This window comes from Jaculus jaculus, chromosome 17 (genome assembly GCF_020740685.1).
Source record: "Jaculus jaculus isolate mJacJac1 chromosome 17, mJacJac1.mat.Y.cur, whole genome shotgun sequence".
NCBI classification, from domain to species: Eukaryota; Metazoa; Chordata; class Mammalia; order Rodentia; family Dipodidae; genus Jaculus; species Jaculus jaculus.
Genome location: NC_059118.1, coordinates 24,347,332 through 24,364,607, shown reverse-complemented (window position 1 = coordinate 24,364,607; position 17,276 = coordinate 24,347,332). Strand labels below are relative to the sequence as shown.

Genomic DNA, 17,276 nt, shown 5'->3' with positions numbered 1-17,276 from the left:
TTATGTAGTCTCAGGGTGGTCTTGAGTGCATTGTGATCCTCCTACCTCTGCCTCCCAAGTGCTGGGATTAAAGATGTGCACCACCATGCCTGGTTGGAATATTTATGTTTTTTTTAAATATTTTTAAAATTTTTATTTAGTTGTTAGAGTCAGAGAGAAAGAGAGGGAGAGAGAGCAAGAGAGAGGATGGGCGCACCAAGGCTTACAGTCACTGCAAACGAACTCCAGATTTGTGTGCTCCCTTGTGCATCTGGCTAACATGGGTCCTGTGGAATTGAACCTGGGTCCTCTGGCTTTGCAGGCTAGTGCCTTAATCGCTAAGCCATCCCTCCAGCCCATTTATGTTTTTTAATGTGTCAGTTTAAAAGTAAAATAGCAAAGATACTAATAATTTGTCACCATTAGAGATGGCTGGCATGTAACTCTTCCCTAAATGTATAAAGTTAAAAAAAAAACAGCAATTCAGGCTGGAGAGATGGCTCAGCAGTTAAAGGCACTTGCTTGCAAAGCCTGATAGCCAGGGTTCTTTTCCCCTAGTGCCCACATAAAGCCAGGTGCAAAATGGAAAACCTCCAAAGCAAATTAGTTGTCACGTTGAGCAGCAAATGCATGCTGTTCCTGATAGTGTGGACCTGTGGTTCAGTCTTCCAATTTAACTAACTCCAAATACTGCTTCCAACAGAAAGCAAAATCTTTACTATCAAAGTGGCCAATGCCTGAGGTTATTAATTTCAACTCACCTTTCTCTGGTGTCTTGCAATCAGTGCTTTCTGGAGGAAAGAAAACGAAGAAAACATTACACCCTTGAGTATAGATTGGAAACTCGCATCGTTCTCATTCGGCAACTAAGAATGCAGAATCAGATAAAGCGACAAAGACCACCGGTTCCTAGCAAGTCCAGACTCTCAGGACGGTGCGAGTTTTCCCAGCTGCCGCCCCCTAGAATTTATACAGCCCGTGAATTCCACGCGTCCTGCTCTGTCTGCACACTGACAGATAATGCCTGAGCCATGTTTGTATCCCTGTAACAAGGCATGAATTCTGGGACACCTGTCCAACATCCCAGCTGTCCTCCACAGTGGGGCCACTTACAGACTTTCAGCGAGGACTTCCCAGCACAGAGATTCAAGGCACAATCCCTCTCATCCTTTAAGATTGACTGTGGGGATTCTCAGTGAGGGACCCCCAGAGCCTGAGAACTAGGAGCCCCCGCCCCTCAACAAGGGAGAGTTTTATGGCGGCTGTGGGATGAGGTAGGCCGTGATTTTTCGTCCCCTCTGTCCTTATCCCAGAAGAAGACAGAGAAGCGTCCCCCGCACTTACGGTAGTTCTCGGCCAGCACGGGCACCAGGCCGCACTTGCCCGCTATGTACACGTAGCCTCCATCCAAGCTCATGGCATCGGCTTCTCCGTTCTGGAAAGACACAGCAAGTCACAGCACATGATTAACCCGGCAACAAGTCTCTTTATAAAACGACTCAAGGGATAGAGAAGATGGCTTAGTGGTTAAGGCATTTGCCTGCAAAGCCAAAGGACCCCAGTTCGATTCCCCAGGTCCCATATAAGCCAGATGCACAAGGTGGCACATGCATCTGGAGTTCATTTGCAGTGGCTGGAGGCCATGGCATGCCCATTCTCTCTCTTTCTCAAATAAATAAATAAAACGTGTTTTTAAAAAAGAAAATAAAACGATTCAAGTCATAAGCTTATCAATGCCCTTGTATTTTTGAATGCTGGTAGTAAAATTCCGTCCCAGCCTCAGTAACCAATTCATATACTTCGTATCTCTCTCCCTACTTTCAACTTAATATGAGCATGTAATTCATATTTTAGAACTTAAGGGTTTTTTTTTTTTTAAGTCAGGGAATATGGGGGTCAAATCCAGGCTAGGGAAGTATTTTACAATTGACTACATCGAAGGCCCAAGGGACCTGAGGTTTTTATCTGCTTCCCACATAGGATTCAGAAAAAGACCTATTTTGACAGCCATCGGTGGTCGGTTGTAAGTCAGACGATGGAAAGAAGAGGCAGGTGAAAGTCTAAGTTCTCAGTGAGTACTGTTTGTCAAAAACGGCAGGTGCCTCAAGTCTTCGCTGCTCAGGCTTGACGTGAGGTGTCGGGGGACATCGCACAGTTTGAGACATGTCTTCGAACTCTTCTTGGTTCATCTTTGCTTGTTATAGCAAACTGAAGCTGAAAAAAGAAATGCTTAATTCCCCCCCCCCCACCACCACCACCACACACACCCGCCCCACGCATTTGCTTGGTGTCTTAAGCTCTTGAAGGCTTCCGTCACCAGATCAGTCTCAGGGTCTGCATGTCAGAGGTCACATGGCATCTGGATGACATTTTTTTTTTAAGTGTCCCAGACTTGCTGACATAGCGACTTCAGAAAACACGTTAAGTAGCTTGCTTTTCGTTTCACAGCCGTTAGCTTTGCCTAAGCTCTCTAAGGCCTTTTTATTTATTTATTGATTGATTGATTGATTTTTTGAGGTAATTCTCTTCAAGCCTTTTGACTTGATACAACAAATCCAGTGACATAAGGATGACGTGTTGGCAAAGGTACAAACGTCACCTATTAGGAAGACCAAAGAGCTGCCTCTAATTTCCCATGAGAAGCATTATTCTGTCTGTAGTTATTTTAACCAGATTTTCTCAATGATTGAAAATCTCAAAAGCACCATCGAATTCTCCAGTATTCCTAGCACACAGCCACTTTTGTCTGCAGAGAAATCATCTTAAGTTTACGTTAACATATACTGTATTATGGTCACATTTTGGCCGACAAAATGGAAAATGCTAATAAAAATTTTAAAAAATAAAAACATAAAATATTAAAAAAAAAGAATTTCACCTCTGGGGTGTGGTTTATCAGTAACCACCTGCCCTTCAGTTCCTTCATTTTAATTCATAGCAAACTCACAGGGTTCCTACTTCTATGGGTACTATAATCCCATAATTCTGTAAATGTTGTAATTATACAATTCAGAGTACCTATCCTGACCCACAAGACAGAAAAAAAATAGTAAGTATTTATGAACCCCTGCATGGTTCCGGAAACAGGAGCACCCTATGCCAGATCATGACTCTCTGGGAAGTCTTGCACACTCACACGTTGGAAAGCACCAGTTTCCTATGATTTCTGCTTCCCACGCTCACCTTCACTTTCCACAGCCACCATCCTGGGTGTGAAAACACCTTTGTGGAACTCAGAAACTGAATGGTTCCCCATGAAGAGTGATGAGGTGAACAGGTATGGGACCTGATAAACTCCGACCTTGTACTTGGTTAGAAAAATGTTCTTTAATAGCAATGATGTTGGTCACTTCAGTTGCATTTAATTCATGAGCTTATGCTGGAACAGCATTTGATAAAACAAGCTTATCATAACAGATCAAGCACTCCTGAGCAGCAGTCATCTTCTTGTCTGTGGTGAGCCAGGAACACGGTGACATTGGTCTTTGGTTTCAGAGTCAGTATCTGTAAACTGTTTCCAATGTCCAAGACTCAAGCGCCAATGTTGTCATAGGAGAGCTGCTCCCAGTGTCACAGGATAACTCTTCCAAAAATGCTTCCATTTGAGCATACTTCATCTTTTCATCTTCCTCATTTAAGACTTCTTGTGTTCCCAAGAGTCTTCATTCTTGTGTTCATTTTTTTTTTTTGCACGCATTAAAAACATTATCTAGCATATCACATGCAGGGTGTAATATCGAAAACAATCTTGTTCAAATGATTAACTTGCCTGATACTGACTCATATTTTGAGTTGGGAAACTTTTTGTTAATTTTCTTTGATTTTTCTTGCCTTGACTCGGACCAACAAAAATTAAAACAGAGTGTGTGTTAAGGCAGTATAAGGTAATATGTTTAAATGTAGAGAAATGAATGGGCTTGATGGTTGGTTTTTGCTTCGTGATAGATGGTTTTGAAAATTACATAGTAAGAGCCAGGTGTGGTGGCGCACGCCTTTAATCCCAGCACTCGGGAGGCAGAGGTAGGTGGACCGCCATGAGTTCGAGGCCACCCTCAGACTACATAGTGAATTCCAGGTCAGCCTCAGCTAGAGTGAGACCCTACCTCAAAAAAAAAAAAAAAAAAAAGAAAATTACATAGTAACTTGATAACGGACGAATGTCAAGAGTCGGTGGATGGTGGCATGAGGTCTTCATCCCTTCCATGACGGGTCTTCTTCTCAGTACGTTGCCTGGTTTGTTACTGAAGGGTCTGTTGAAGGTTATAGTCACTTGGAGGAGCTCCGCGAGCGAAGGGAAGGGAGCAGGGAGGGCTGAGAGCTCAGCGCTTCTCTGCCCTTGCCAGGAATGCCACCCTTCTACCTGCACGTGCGCGCCAACACAGAAACCCCAGTCAGGGTTTTAAGGAATTATTCGTGATATGGGAAATTCTCACTAGATACCGTAAGGTAAGAGGCACAACCTGTATGACGTGATCCCCAATAAGAGGGTTTTGTCTGAGTTGCACCCTTTTGCTTTTTGATTTTCTCCTTTCTCTGGCTCTGCATTCTAAAGTTCTCTATAAGCAAACGTGGGACACTATTTTGATCATCAGAGCAAATTTGTGATTGCCTCCAAAATCAAAACAGAATCCTTCCACACTCACTGCGGCGTACCACAAGTCCAAGGACACTCTTGCTGCGGTCCAGCCTCCGACGGCGGGACGTGGCTCAGATCGCTGTATACTAACGTGACGAGGAAACTGGATCCTAAAGGCATCCCTAAGATCCACAGACTCTAAGGGTGCCAAACCTCCTGGGAGCTATGCTTATAGGGTCAGAGCAAAGATTCTAGCAATGCGGTTCCTTCAGCACTCCAGGAGCCCTCATCAGCTCAGCCCTGTGGCAAGCCAGCAGGCCACAGGGGCGGGATGCTGGCCCCTAGGGAGGCAAGAGGTAACATACCACAATCTTGTCGATGCAGTCTTCCGGGCTCTCCGCCGACTCACACTCTATTTGTCCTCCGCTGTTCACGCTCCATTCATCACACTTGAGCCTCTCATGGTGGCTCAGGGCGCACCACTTGATTGACGGGCAGTCGCCAGTGCTCTCTGGGCCTGTGGCACAAGAACAAAGAATGAAAGCTCAGGACCTAAAGGTCCCAGCTGCTGCCCGGCGGCGCTTATCAATGCTATCAACTGCCTTCATGCAAATGCTGGGGTTTAGCAACAAGAAACAAACGGATCCCACTCATGTAGCTCATCACAGAAAGCAAGGTTAGCGCAGGTTCTTGGTCGATTGTATTTAGAGTTAACATTATCTCCTGAACTGCTAACTCTCCACCTCTGCGCCCTTGGCCTGCAGGTCAACTTTCTTCTGTGTTTTTCAAAGAGCACTCAGCCATCTGCTAGGTTCTCATTTCTCTGTTCATTGTTCAATGTCAGATTCCACTCAAGAGAACATACACTCTAGCAGGAAAAGGGCCATGCCCCCCCCCCTTGTTCACAGGGACATCCGCCATGAGCATATGGACAGTATAATCAGTGTCCAGTTGAAAAAAATGTGCAGGAATGGAGACATGGCTTAGTGGATAAGGTGCTTGCCTGAAAAGCCTAAGGACCCAGGTTCGATTCCCCAGAAGCCATGTAAGCCAGATGTGCATGGTGGTACATGTGTCTGACGTTTGTTTGCAGTGACTAGAGGCTCGGGTGTGCCCATTCTCTCTCTCTCTCTCTTTCATCTCTCATAAATAAATAAATAAAATGTGTAAAAAATTGTGTACCTGCTCATCTTTCAGACTCAGTCCCCAGTCATTTCCTCAAGGATACCTTAGCCCAACCCTTAGCCCAGGCCTGTTTTGCACTCTTATAGGACTTGGCTGCATTTTTTTTTTTTCTTTTGTCATCCCTTCTAAACTGTTCTCTCATTTTGTAACTGACTGTCCAGAAGAATGACTATCCATCAGGCGTTTGTCTTTGCTCTCAAGTGAACATTCCAGGACACCAGAATTTAATCCATGTTCTTGTTTAAGTCCAGAATATAGCAGAGTTTATGGCTAGATGTTTAATAATGTATGTCCACTGAACGAACTAAACAAATCCCGGTGACCCACTTGAACCTTGGCACTGAAATGAACTCTGTAGAGTTCGGCTTCATGATATCCATGTTAACCGCAGTCCTGGCTGGGGATATGCCGGACTGCCACATCTCCATGTTATTTTCACTTTGCGACAGGTTACTTGGCTTCATTATGGGGATGAGGCAATCCTAGCTTATGCAAAGGAAGTAAGATGAGCACCAACGCAAGTCATTTACAATGTGAATTGCCTTTAAAGCCCTTTGTTGTTATGTCCAGGCCAGTTCATTATGTGATGAGCACTAACCCAAGTCATTTAAGATGCGAATTGCCCTTAAAGCCCTTGGCAACATCCAGGCCTGCTTGTGCTGAAGACTGTCACTGAGCATCAGCTTAAGCTGGCCTCACAGGTGGACCAGGAACCCTGGGGAGGCTTTCAGTCCCTGGAAAGACGATGGCTGACCCTCAACCTTGCTTCCTGAGCTCCTGGGAGTCACCTGATTCTCCAAGTACTTACATACGCCTTCTCGTAAATTCCGAACGGCAGTGACATAATTATGGCCAAGGTACAGCCTGTAGTCCATCCTAGAGGGGACCCTAAAGAACCCAAGAGCAGAATCCTTAAACAGCAGGTCCTTCCCGTGAGGAGAGCTGAACAGTTGGAAGTCTTTCGATTTGTCTTTGCCAAAATGTTCCTGTTCACAGAAAGAAAAAAAAACAAACAAACAGAGATATAACAGAAGCATGAATACAGGAGACTTAAAAGGAAATGGGATTGAAAAAAAAAAAATGAAAGGCTCCAAGAAACACAAATACACACACACACATACACACACACACACAGAGAGAGAGAGAGAGAGAGAGAGAGACTTCAAGAAGCCAAGAGAGGAGGCAGTCAGGTGTACTTTTGACCACCCAGCCCTTTTTCTGCTCAGTACTTGTTAAGATCACACCGCACCCTACCTCCCCATGTGTCCTTGGGCCTGTCTCCTTGAGGAGTTGTGAGGTCACTGGGAGCAAGCAATGCATGCATTGCAGAGGCAGGCACTATGTCGTTGCTACTTAAGCTCGTATGTGTCTGTATGCATGTTTTCATGTGTGTAGGTGCACATACGTGGGTGGGGTACCATTTGTATGTGCATGGAGACCAGAGGCTGAAGCCAAGTGTCTTCCTGGCTCTCTGTCCACTTTTTGATTTTTTTTTTTTTTTTTTTGAGGCAAGCCCAACAGGCTGGCTTTTTTTTTTTGTTGTTAATGAGACAGAATGAGAGGGAGAGAGAGAATTAGTGCACCAGGGCCTCCAGCCACTGCAATGGAACTCCAGATGCGTGCGCCCCCTTGCGCACATGTGCGACCTTGTGTGCATGCGTGCGTCACTTTGTGCTTCTGGCTTACGTGGGACCTGGAGAGTGGAACGTGAGTCCTTAGGCTTCGCAGGCAAGCGCCTTAACCTCTAAGCCATCTCTCCTGCCACCCCACCCCCCACTTTCTTTATTGGGCCAGGCTCTCTCACTTGAACCTGGAGATCACTGATGCATCTGGCTTGGCTAGCCCGTTTGCTCTAGTTCACCTTTCTAGGCCTCCCAAGATTATATGTAGGCACATGTGCGTGCGCGCGCACACACACACACACACACACACACACACACACCCCAAAAAGAAATAGAATTGAGAAGAATGAAACAAGGCAACAGGAACTTCTGCAAAGGGTCTTTAGCCCCTGGGTTGGTGATGGCACTTGAAGGCCCAGTGGCCTTTGCTGCCTATAATAATACAGACAGAGTGGCTTGTCACTGAAGTGGATCCATATATGCCAGAATCTTCCACTGTGTCCCGAACACACAAAGACTTCTAGGGTGTCCAGAAGGCAAGGAGAATTCCACACATCCCCAAATCCAAGCAGGAGCTGTAAGGGGCAACTGGGGGAGAGGGTGGCGGGCGGAAGTACCTGGGCCTGGCTGAGAAGCTCCCAGATCAAGTCCTCCTTGCCGTCCGCACTTCGAGCCACAACTGCGTGAGAAGGGACCCGGGCCAGGTTGCACCGTTCATAGTCATCCACTGGCCTGCGGGTGTTGTCGGGGCAGAGCAGCTCATACTGGTCCCTGTCAGCCTGCTGAGGCAGGTTTTCTGGAGGAAAAGAAAGCCCAGGTGAGCCAGTGGAAGGCCCAGCCAGGAGCCGAGCTGTCCCCTCCCCTCTCCTGCCATCTTGTTGGTCATAGTAAGCATGAGCTGAAAGGCTTGGTGGGATCACCGAGAGCCAGAGGATATGCAGGAAAGAGAGTCAAGCATCAGGTGAAGGCTTAGGGACTTCCAACGCCCAGTACAGCAATGACTGTCCCCATCCGGTGAATCTGGTCTCAGCAGGATGATTGACAGGCCTGTTAGCCAGACCGGGCCCTGGCCTACTGGCCTGGAGACAAAGTCATTGTAGGAAGACGCTGAGCAATAGGAGAGAGGCCCGTGAATCCGCATGGAGACGCCCAGGTAGGAGCTCACGCAGGGAGAGGATCCTGCTAGTGGGTGACCAGTGACCATGGAAAAGGGGGTAAGCGAAGGGATGCCCACTCTTCAGATAGCATCTGCCAGATTCCTTTCCCATCACTCACCAAATATGGTTGTGTGCTTGACGAAGGCCACGTCCCCAGCACCATCTTTCAGGCACCTGCGGGAAGGGAGCACCTTAGGAGGGCTGCTGCGCTGGGCCCCCGCCCCAGCTCAGATCACACTGTCCAACCAGTGGACGGTGCACAGGAGAGGCTTCTGAGAAGCTCCCGCGGTAGAGGTGGCTTTAGAGTGGAGTGCTGACATCCAGGGTGCCACTGAGATGGAGGGGTGAGCTCACAGGAGACGAATGTCCCTCAACTTGTCCCCCAAAGTGGCAAGACATTGAAAGCTTTAAATTCTTAGCATGGAAGACAATGGTCTTTTTACCTTGGCTATATGACTTTAAGGGGAGAAGCAAGGTACAATTAGAGAGGGGAGAGAGAGAGAGAGAGAGAGAGCACAGTAAACCAGCCACACGTGATGACTGAACGGGACATGGGCTGAGGCAGAGAGAGGCCAGAGCATTAACCCTGGTGCAGCTGTAATGGACAGCAGAGGGGCCGTCACCAAACAGTAGCTCCGGGGCCAGGGTTGGGACTGTCCTTTCAGATTCTATCCAGTCCAGTGAGAAAAGGCACCGTCCAGGCTTGAGAGTTCTAAGCGGACAGTGAGGTCTCCCAGAGGGGGGCTTAATTTTCAGGGTCAAGTGAAAGGGATGTGATTTGGACCAGCAAATAATGCCCGTCCCCACCCCTATACACACACACCCCAGGGCACCGTCATTTTGGCCACTGTGGGACAGCAGGCAGTGTCACTCACTTGAAGGCCCCGGAGTAGCCGAAGTATGGCTGATGGGAAGAGCAGCCACAGCCTGGGCACAGTTGACACAGTTGGGGGAAGGCCATCGCATCTGCACAGGGGACACAGCTGCCCGAGAAGAAGCCGGCCACCGCTGCTCAACACCGAGAAGACGACAGCCAGGTATCAGCAAAGGCCACCGCTCCCCCAGCGAGGCCACTGACCGCAGGGAGGCCCGGGGCCCGACCCCAGCTCGGCCCTGCTCGTGTTGTCCCTGATCAAGCTTTAGGGTTTTCAAGCAGGAACAAGTCCACCCACGTCCCATCGTCACCAGGCCGGGGGAACACGGGTCGATGCCTCCCACCCACCCGCCAAGTTTGGCGACCCATATACATGGAGATGTGAGGACGACCTAGGGGAGGTTCAAGGCAGCCTCATGGCCAGCAGATGGCACCAAAGCAACGCTCAGCAGAATGGAGCATGTCACCAACATCTCCCATCTTAGCAGGAGATGGGAGGGCCCGGGTCATTATTACCAAAATAAACCCCTCCCTGGATGTCTTTCTGTCTATCTCAGAACAACCTCTGCCGGGATACTTGGGAGCTCACGGCAGAAAAAAAGACACAATTGCCACCTCCCAAGGGCAGCTGGTGACACAGAGCTCCCAGTTTTCACCTGGGTCACGGCACCTGCCTGTCTAACCACGACTGCCCCACCCCACCATGGCCCCACGCGGACGTCCCTGGGACAAGTGCCCGCCTACCTTTCTCAAGAGGCTTGCGTGGTTCAGGCAGGTCACAGTAAAGCAAGCCGATGGGGATGTTCCATCCCGCGGACCTGCCAAGGCCGGTGTGGCAGGATTTCTTGCCCTGGAGCTGGTTCAGCTGGAAGTCAGTGCCTTTCTTCACCACAGCCACAGCCAAATAGTAGGTTTGTGGTTCTGCAAAGGGACAGCGTGAATGGAAGACCTGCCACTGGGCACACAGAAACGCCTCTCACCTCTACCGGGCTCTTGATGAAATGCAGGGGACCAGAGGCTACTTATATTGAATTACCGGGTGGTAATGAGCCCAGAAAACCCTCCCCAGGCCAACAGAGAAGAGGAAAGATAGAAGGTACATTTGAAATATGACTCCAGGCAGGTACGGGGGACAAAAGGGCCACCCACAGACAAGTTACAGGTGCCTTGCCTACCCTGACCTCATACTGTGTTTGCCTGCACACACCAACTCATCAAGGCCACCAGGAAATTAGAGCCACAATAACTGAGGCCCACATTCTCCACCACCTGCCTTTAAGTATTTTTTATTTTACTTTTTGGCCCCTGGCACAGTGACAGAGGCTGCCAGATTGACCTCAGAAGACTTCTTGGGTTGTTGGGGGCCCTACTATGTGCCACAGGATGAGATCTCCTTTATACATGGGACCTGAGGCTCCAGGGTGACTTGAGGGTCCTGTGCATATATAATCAGACTCAATGGCGTTCAGGTCAAGCTGCACCCAGCCTATTCTGTTTGTCCGCTGTGCCAGTGCCTGGGGACAGGAGGGACATATCAGCTACACCAGCCCCGCAATCCCCTGATGCCTGACGTGTGCATGTGTGGGTGGCTGTCAGTGCCCCTTCATTCTCAGCTCACGCCCCAAAGATGAACGCTTATACTCATACCTAAGAGCTTCCCACAAAACGGGGCTCAGCACCTACTAGGACCCAGAACCACGCCTCTCCTGGGGGCCCCGTGAGAACTTACTCTCCTTTGTCCCATAGAATTCTGCTGCCACAGGCTTCAAGTTGTTGGGAGTCAGGCCTGCCTCATACACCCAGCCTGCGTCGACTGTCATGGCATCAGCTTCGCCTGCCTGAAAGACAGAGTAGAAGGCTCACTCCAGCCAGAACAGATAGGCACGGGCCAGTGGGGTGCCGCGGGTCTAGGGTCACACCACCACACAACCCTGTTTGCGCCAGCTGATGCCATCGCCCTGGACAGAAAGGGATGGGGTAATTTTTCTCTTTTCTCTGGAAAGGTGTCTAGCGCCTGGCTAAAATTCCTATGTGGATTTGCTCTAGAAAACTCCAAAGGTTTGGCCTGGCTGACCTGGTGGGGTAGGGCAATACTCAGTTGGTCATGGCCCGTGTTCTTCCTATAGGCTCTGACGGGGGTGGTATTCAAGGGCTCAGGTTCTTTACAACTACGTCTGTTCTCAGCTTCAGCGAGGTGTTCCTCATTCACAGACTCCTGTATCTTGAGACTTCTTGCGAGTTCTTCCTTTGTGAAGCCCTTCTTCTTGGGAGGATGGAAACTATGAAGTCTCTGGTCTCCACCCTGACTCAGGACTCAATGCTTTTTTTTATTGTAATACAAAGAAAAAAAAAAAGCCTTTTCTTTGTTGACAACTTCCATAGGTCTGGAGAGATGGCTTAGCGGTTAAGGCATTTGCCTGCAGAGCCTGAGGACCCATGTTCTAATCTCCAGATCTCACATTAGGCAGACGCCCAAAGGTGAGGCAAGCACAAGCTGGCACATGCCCACTAGGTGGCGCAAGCAGCTGGAGTTGGGTTGCAGTGGTTGAGGCCCAGTTCTCTTTCTCTCTGTCTCTCCCACTCTCTAAAATAAAATTTTGGAAAACTGTAGACAATAAACCATGATAATTCCTTCCCCTCCACCACTGCCCCTTCACAAATCCACTCTTCGTCATATCCCCTCCCCCTCTTAATCAGTCTCTCTTTTATTCTGATATCATCTTTTCCTCCTATTATAAGAAGAGTCTTGTGTCGGGTGGTGTCAGGCACTGCGAGGTCATGGATATCGACGGCAAACTGTGTCTGGAAGATTTTTCACTGTCAGCAAGCACTCAATACTTTTCCCTCCAGTCCTGGGCTCATAGAACTCCAGGAGCTCTGCGGCTTTTTTTTTTTAATTAAAAAACACCTGCTGCAGCCTTTTGTTGTTGTTGCTTATTTATTTCTTTGAGAGTGACAGACAGAGAGAGCAAGAAGGAGAGAGAAAGAGAGAGAGAGAGAGTGGGCACACCAGGGACTCCAGCTACTGCAAAAGAACTCCAGATGTATACACCACCTTGTGCTTACGTGGGTCCTCGACAATCAAGCCTCGAACCAGGGTCCTTAGGCTTCACAGGCAAGCACTTAACCACTAAGCCATCTCTGCAGCCTTTCATTCAGAGCATTTTCTCTGGGTTTAGCTTCTTGGCTACACTATATACTTCCATCCTTACTTTCATTTTTGGGATATTGTCCACACAGACACCTGGTAGTCCCCCTCCCTCCCCACCCCCGTGCCACCTCAGCTCCATGTCACAAATTATAAAATCGGGGCACCCAAAGCTTAAGCCACTGTCTTGTGCCTCATAAATAATAAGTCGTGGCACTGGAACGTGGACCCAGGCAGTCTGGGTTTATTTCTTTCTTCCTTTTTTTTTTTTCTCTTTGGTTTTTCAACGTAAGGTCTCACTCTAGCCCAGGTTGACCTGGAATTTACTATGTAGTCTCAGGGTGGCCTCGAACTCACGGCGATCCTCCTACCTCTGCCTCCCTCCGGAGTGATGGGATTAAAGGCGCGCGCCACCACGCCCCGCTCTGGGTTTATTTCTTATCATAGCATGGTTACTTTAAAGTTTTTTTTTTTTTTAATTTGTTTTAATTTTTGCTTCTGTGAATGTTCATCATTTTGTTGTTGTTTTTGTTTGTTTTAAGCCAGGGCCTATGTAGCCCAGGCTGGTCTTGAACTCACAGTCCTCCAGCTTCAGCCTCCCAAGTGCTGAGCGGACAGAAGTGTACTGACAGCCACTCCTGGCTGAATTGTCATCTTGAAGTCACTACGTCACTTGAGATAGTATAACTGTCTGCCCACTAAGCCCATAGCTTATTTGCCTTTTTTTTTTTTTTTTTGAGAGAGAGAGAGGTGGGGGGAGGGCGGGAGGGAGAAAAAGGCAGAGAGAGAGAATGGGTCTGCCAGGGCCTTTCAGCTGCTGTGCACAAACTTCAGACGTGTGCGCCCCCTTGTGCACATGTGTGACATTGCATGCTTGCATCACTTTTTTGCGTCTGGCTATACATGGGACCTGGAGATTAGAACTAGCGTTCTTAGGCTTTGCAGGCAAGCGCCTTAATTGCAAGCCATATCTCCGGCCCTATTTACTTTCTTTTTAAAATTATTTATTTGCATGAGGTGAGGAGGATTTTTGTAGACTTCGATAGCAAAGGTTATCATCCATCATCTGCAATCATGACATTTAATTCTTCCCCCAGCATCCATCATTTATCTTCTCCTAACCATGTGACAACAACCTCCAGGACCTAGTTACAACTGCTAAGAACTGGAAACAGCCTGGATTCCCAGTGACAGATGAATGGATAATGAAAACGTGGTACTTATACACAATGGAATTCTACTCAGCAGTATGGAAAAATAAAATTATGACATTTGCTGGAAAATGAATGGATCTAGAAAGAATCATATTATGTGAGATGACTCAGACTCAAAAAGACCAAAGTCACATGTTCTCTCAGATATGTGGGTCTGAAGCATGCTATCTTATAAGTATGCGTATATAGGGTGGCAAATGTGGGTAGAACATACAAGTATAGAACTGTAACCAAGGAGATGAGCTGAAAGAAGGAGGGGGCACAGGGAAAACCTGTGAATGGAAGCAGAAGGAAGGAAAATACAGGGGGACAGAGAGGGAGGGCAGGAGGATGGATGGAATCAACAAAAACAAATCATGTTGGAAAATGCCACTTGAAAATAGGGCTGGGGCTGGAGAGATGGCTTAGCAGTTAAGGTGCTTGCTTGTGAAGTCTAAGGACCTAGGCTTGATTTTCCAGGACCCACAAAAGCCAGACACACAAGGTGGAGCACGCGTCTGGAGTTCATTTGCAATGGCTGGAGGCCCTGGCGCATCCATATTCTCTATATATCTATTTATCTGTCTGTCTGTTTATCTATCTCTCTCTCTATCTATCCATCCATCCATCCATCCATCTATGTACTCTCTCAAATAAATAAATATTTACTTTAAAAAAATAGGGCCTGAGCCAGGCGTGGTGGTGCACGCCTTTAATCCCAGCACTTGGGAGGCAGAGATAGGAGGATCGCCGTGAGTTCGAGGCCACCCTGAGACTACAGAGTGAATTCCAGGTCAGCCTGGGCTAGAGTGAGACCCTACCTCAAAAACAAAACAAAAAAAAATATAGGGCTTGAGAGATGGCTTAGAAGTGAAGGCATTTGCCTGCAAAAACCTGACAACCTGGGTTCAATTCCCCAGTACCCACATAAAGCCAAATGCACAGTATGGCACATGCATCTGGAGTTCGTTTATAGTGGCTAGAGGCCCTGGCATACCCATTCTCTCCCTCTCTGTCACTCTCCCGCTCCCCCCCCCCCATCTCAAATAAATAAATGAAATATTTAAGAAAAAAAAAAAAAAGAAGAACCTCCAGGTCTTGGTATGCCGCACAGTGGTAGAGCACATGCTTAGCATCGCAAGGCCTTGGGTTCTCCCCAGCAAAACACACACACACACCCTCCCAAGCAAGGTTATTATATAATAATTTTGATTCTACAAATGTTCTCATTTATTGCCTGAATTCATAGAACTTAAGGACCTCAACATAGTCACCTTTCAGAACACATTGGCTTTTGTTTTCTAAATACTAAAGATGCCCTCTCTTCTTTCCTCTTAGGAAGTGACTTGAATAGCAGTGGCAGTTGACTGCCCCACGCATCAGCCTATCCGTGAGTGGAGCATTATCCCAAAAATGACTGACGACAGACCAGGTACGGATGGCCGTCGGTCCTTCCGAGCAGGGAGACTTACCACAATGGCCTTGATGCAGTCAGGGTAGGAGGCTTTCTTCACACAGCCGACCTGGACACCATCTGCTGGGAGGACTTTTTTCATATTGTCACGGAGACTGGCGCACTTACTGGCTTCATGGTCTGACGTGGCGCACCATTTTACCGTCTTGTCAGGGACAGCCAAGCATAGTCCTGGGGGAGAGAAGCCAGGAGTATAAAGAGTCCGCTCTCCTGTCACCGGGCGAGGTGGCGCACGCCTCTAATCCCAGCACTTGGGAGGCAGAGGTAGGAGGATCGCCGTGAGTTCGAGGCCACCCTGAGACTCCAGAGTGAATTCCAGGTCAGCCTGGGCTAGAGTGAGACCCTGCCTCGAAAAACCAAAACCAAAACAAAACAAAAGAGATTCCGCTCTCTGTGCTATAGGAGGCAGAACCACCCTGTCTATACTTGATGACTACATCACCTCTTCCCAGATGGTCCTTATCTCACTCCCGCTGGTGAACATGACAAGGCACAGGCTCCACTGGATTCTGAGATTGGTCAAGAGATGGTCACCCCCAGTGACTTCCCCTTTTCTTTGCTGATTATCCTGTGTTGTTCTGGTGGACATTGCTGGCAGGTCACTCCTTCCTGTCCTGCCTCCTCCCGTCACTGTCACAGCCTCTGGCCCAGAGAAAAGCATGACCTCAGCGTATGAACAGCATCTGTAGCTCCCCCAACATATTGGAAACCAGCAGGGAGGAGTTGCCATTCTTCAGGAGTGAGAGGCCTGGACTCAGAACGGTGCTCTTTTGCCCAGGGTGCCCTGCCTCAGCCAAGCCAGGTGTGGAACCCAGGCCTCCAGACTCTTGGCTTGCTGGCCAGACCACAAGGGAAGATAACATTCTTAGTCTGTTGACCTTCCCTGCCAAGTAGTTAGATCAGGAATTTACCTGTGGTATTCGTTTGCTATCCTCTCTTTAGAAATCTAGAAATCCTGCTGGGTGTGGTGGCGCATGCCTTTAATCCCAGCACTTGGGAGACGGAGGAGGATCGCTTTGAGTTCAAGGCCAGCCTGAGACTACATAGTGAATTCCCGGTCAGCCTGGGCCAGAGTGAGTCCCTACCTCAGAAAAAAAAAAAAAAGGAAAAAAGAAATCTAGAAATCCCTCCTATTCCTTTGGTTTCCACTGGGCCCTCCCTTAATATTCATCCCCTCTCTCTCTCTCTCTCTCTCTCTCTCTCACTCTTTCTCTTTCTCTCTCCCAGGAGAGAGTTCATGCAACCTCAGAGGTAATTCCTCAGGAACCCTGTATTTTGTTGTTTTGTTTTGAGGCTCCTTGGCCTAGAACTCACCATTTCGGCTAGACTGACCGGCCAGTGAGCCCTTCCTAGATTAGATAGCCTCCTGTGTCCATCTCCCCAGCCCTGGGGTGGCAAACCTGCGCTCTTGTTGCATGGTTGGTGGGGATTCCAAGCTCAGCTCCTGGTGCTGGTGAGGCAAGCACTTTTCCCACCAGGCCATCTCCCCAGTCCCCTGTTGGGACTCTAGAATTCCGGCTTCAAAACCCACCGGTTTAAACTACACACATGGCCAGCGCCAAGGCTATCCGGGCCGTGGACGGGGACAGAGTCAGATCCCAGGAAGGCGCCAGGGCTTACAGCAAGCAGTTTGGATTTCACTGAAGAGGCGCAGTGCGGGGTTTGGATGAACCGTGGTTAGAAACGCTCCCAGGGATCGTGAGCCACTGCCGCAAGAGTGACATTACAGGACAGAAAGGGCTGGCAAGGAGTGTGCCCGGGGGCAACGGAGGTCGAGCCGGTGTGGCCAAGAAAGAAAGGCCAGGCACCAGGGCATCCAGCCTGCAGCACGAGGAAATGCCCCTGGGCCAGTACTCCGCATTCCTCCTCCGTGCCCACACTCACCCAGGATGGCACAGGCCAGCAGGGTGCCCACGGCGAGCCTCATCCTCCCGGTGTGGCGAGGAGCGGGGAGCCCAGACAGACCCACTTCTGCACCGCCTCACTGCGTCCCGTGTCCCTTTATCCTAGGACGTCGCCAGCTGGGGGCAATCTTTGACCCCTTCCTCCCCCCCACCAACGCTGTTTG

General features: G+C 48.8%; 1 protein-coding gene across 1 annotated transcript in view; it reads right to left on the bottom strand.

Annotated features, from left to right (window-relative positions):
* Positions 1-17,276, bottom strand: part of LOC101609496 (serotransferrin) — a 30,574-nt gene extending 13,298 nt beyond the window's left edge. Inside the window, exons 1-11 of the mRNA XM_004664199.2 lie at positions 17,093-17,276; positions 15,207-15,379; positions 11,123-11,231; positions 10,138-10,314; positions 9,395-9,527; positions 8,638-8,693; positions 7,980-8,158; positions 6,549-6,726; positions 4,921-5,072; positions 1,324-1,414; positions 741-770 (exon numbers count right to left, since the gene is read on the bottom strand). Coding sequence (XP_004664256.1) covers positions 741-770; positions 1,324-1,414; positions 4,921-5,072; positions 6,549-6,726; positions 7,980-8,158; positions 8,638-8,693; positions 9,395-9,527; positions 10,138-10,314; positions 11,123-11,231; positions 15,207-15,379; positions 17,093-17,135 — 1,321 coding nt within the window. The 5' untranslated portion in view covers positions 17,136-17,276. The remainder of the gene's footprint in view (positions 1-740; positions 771-1,323; positions 1,415-4,920; positions 5,073-6,548; positions 6,727-7,979; positions 8,159-8,637; positions 8,694-9,394; positions 9,528-10,137; positions 10,315-11,122; positions 11,232-15,206; positions 15,380-17,092) is intronic.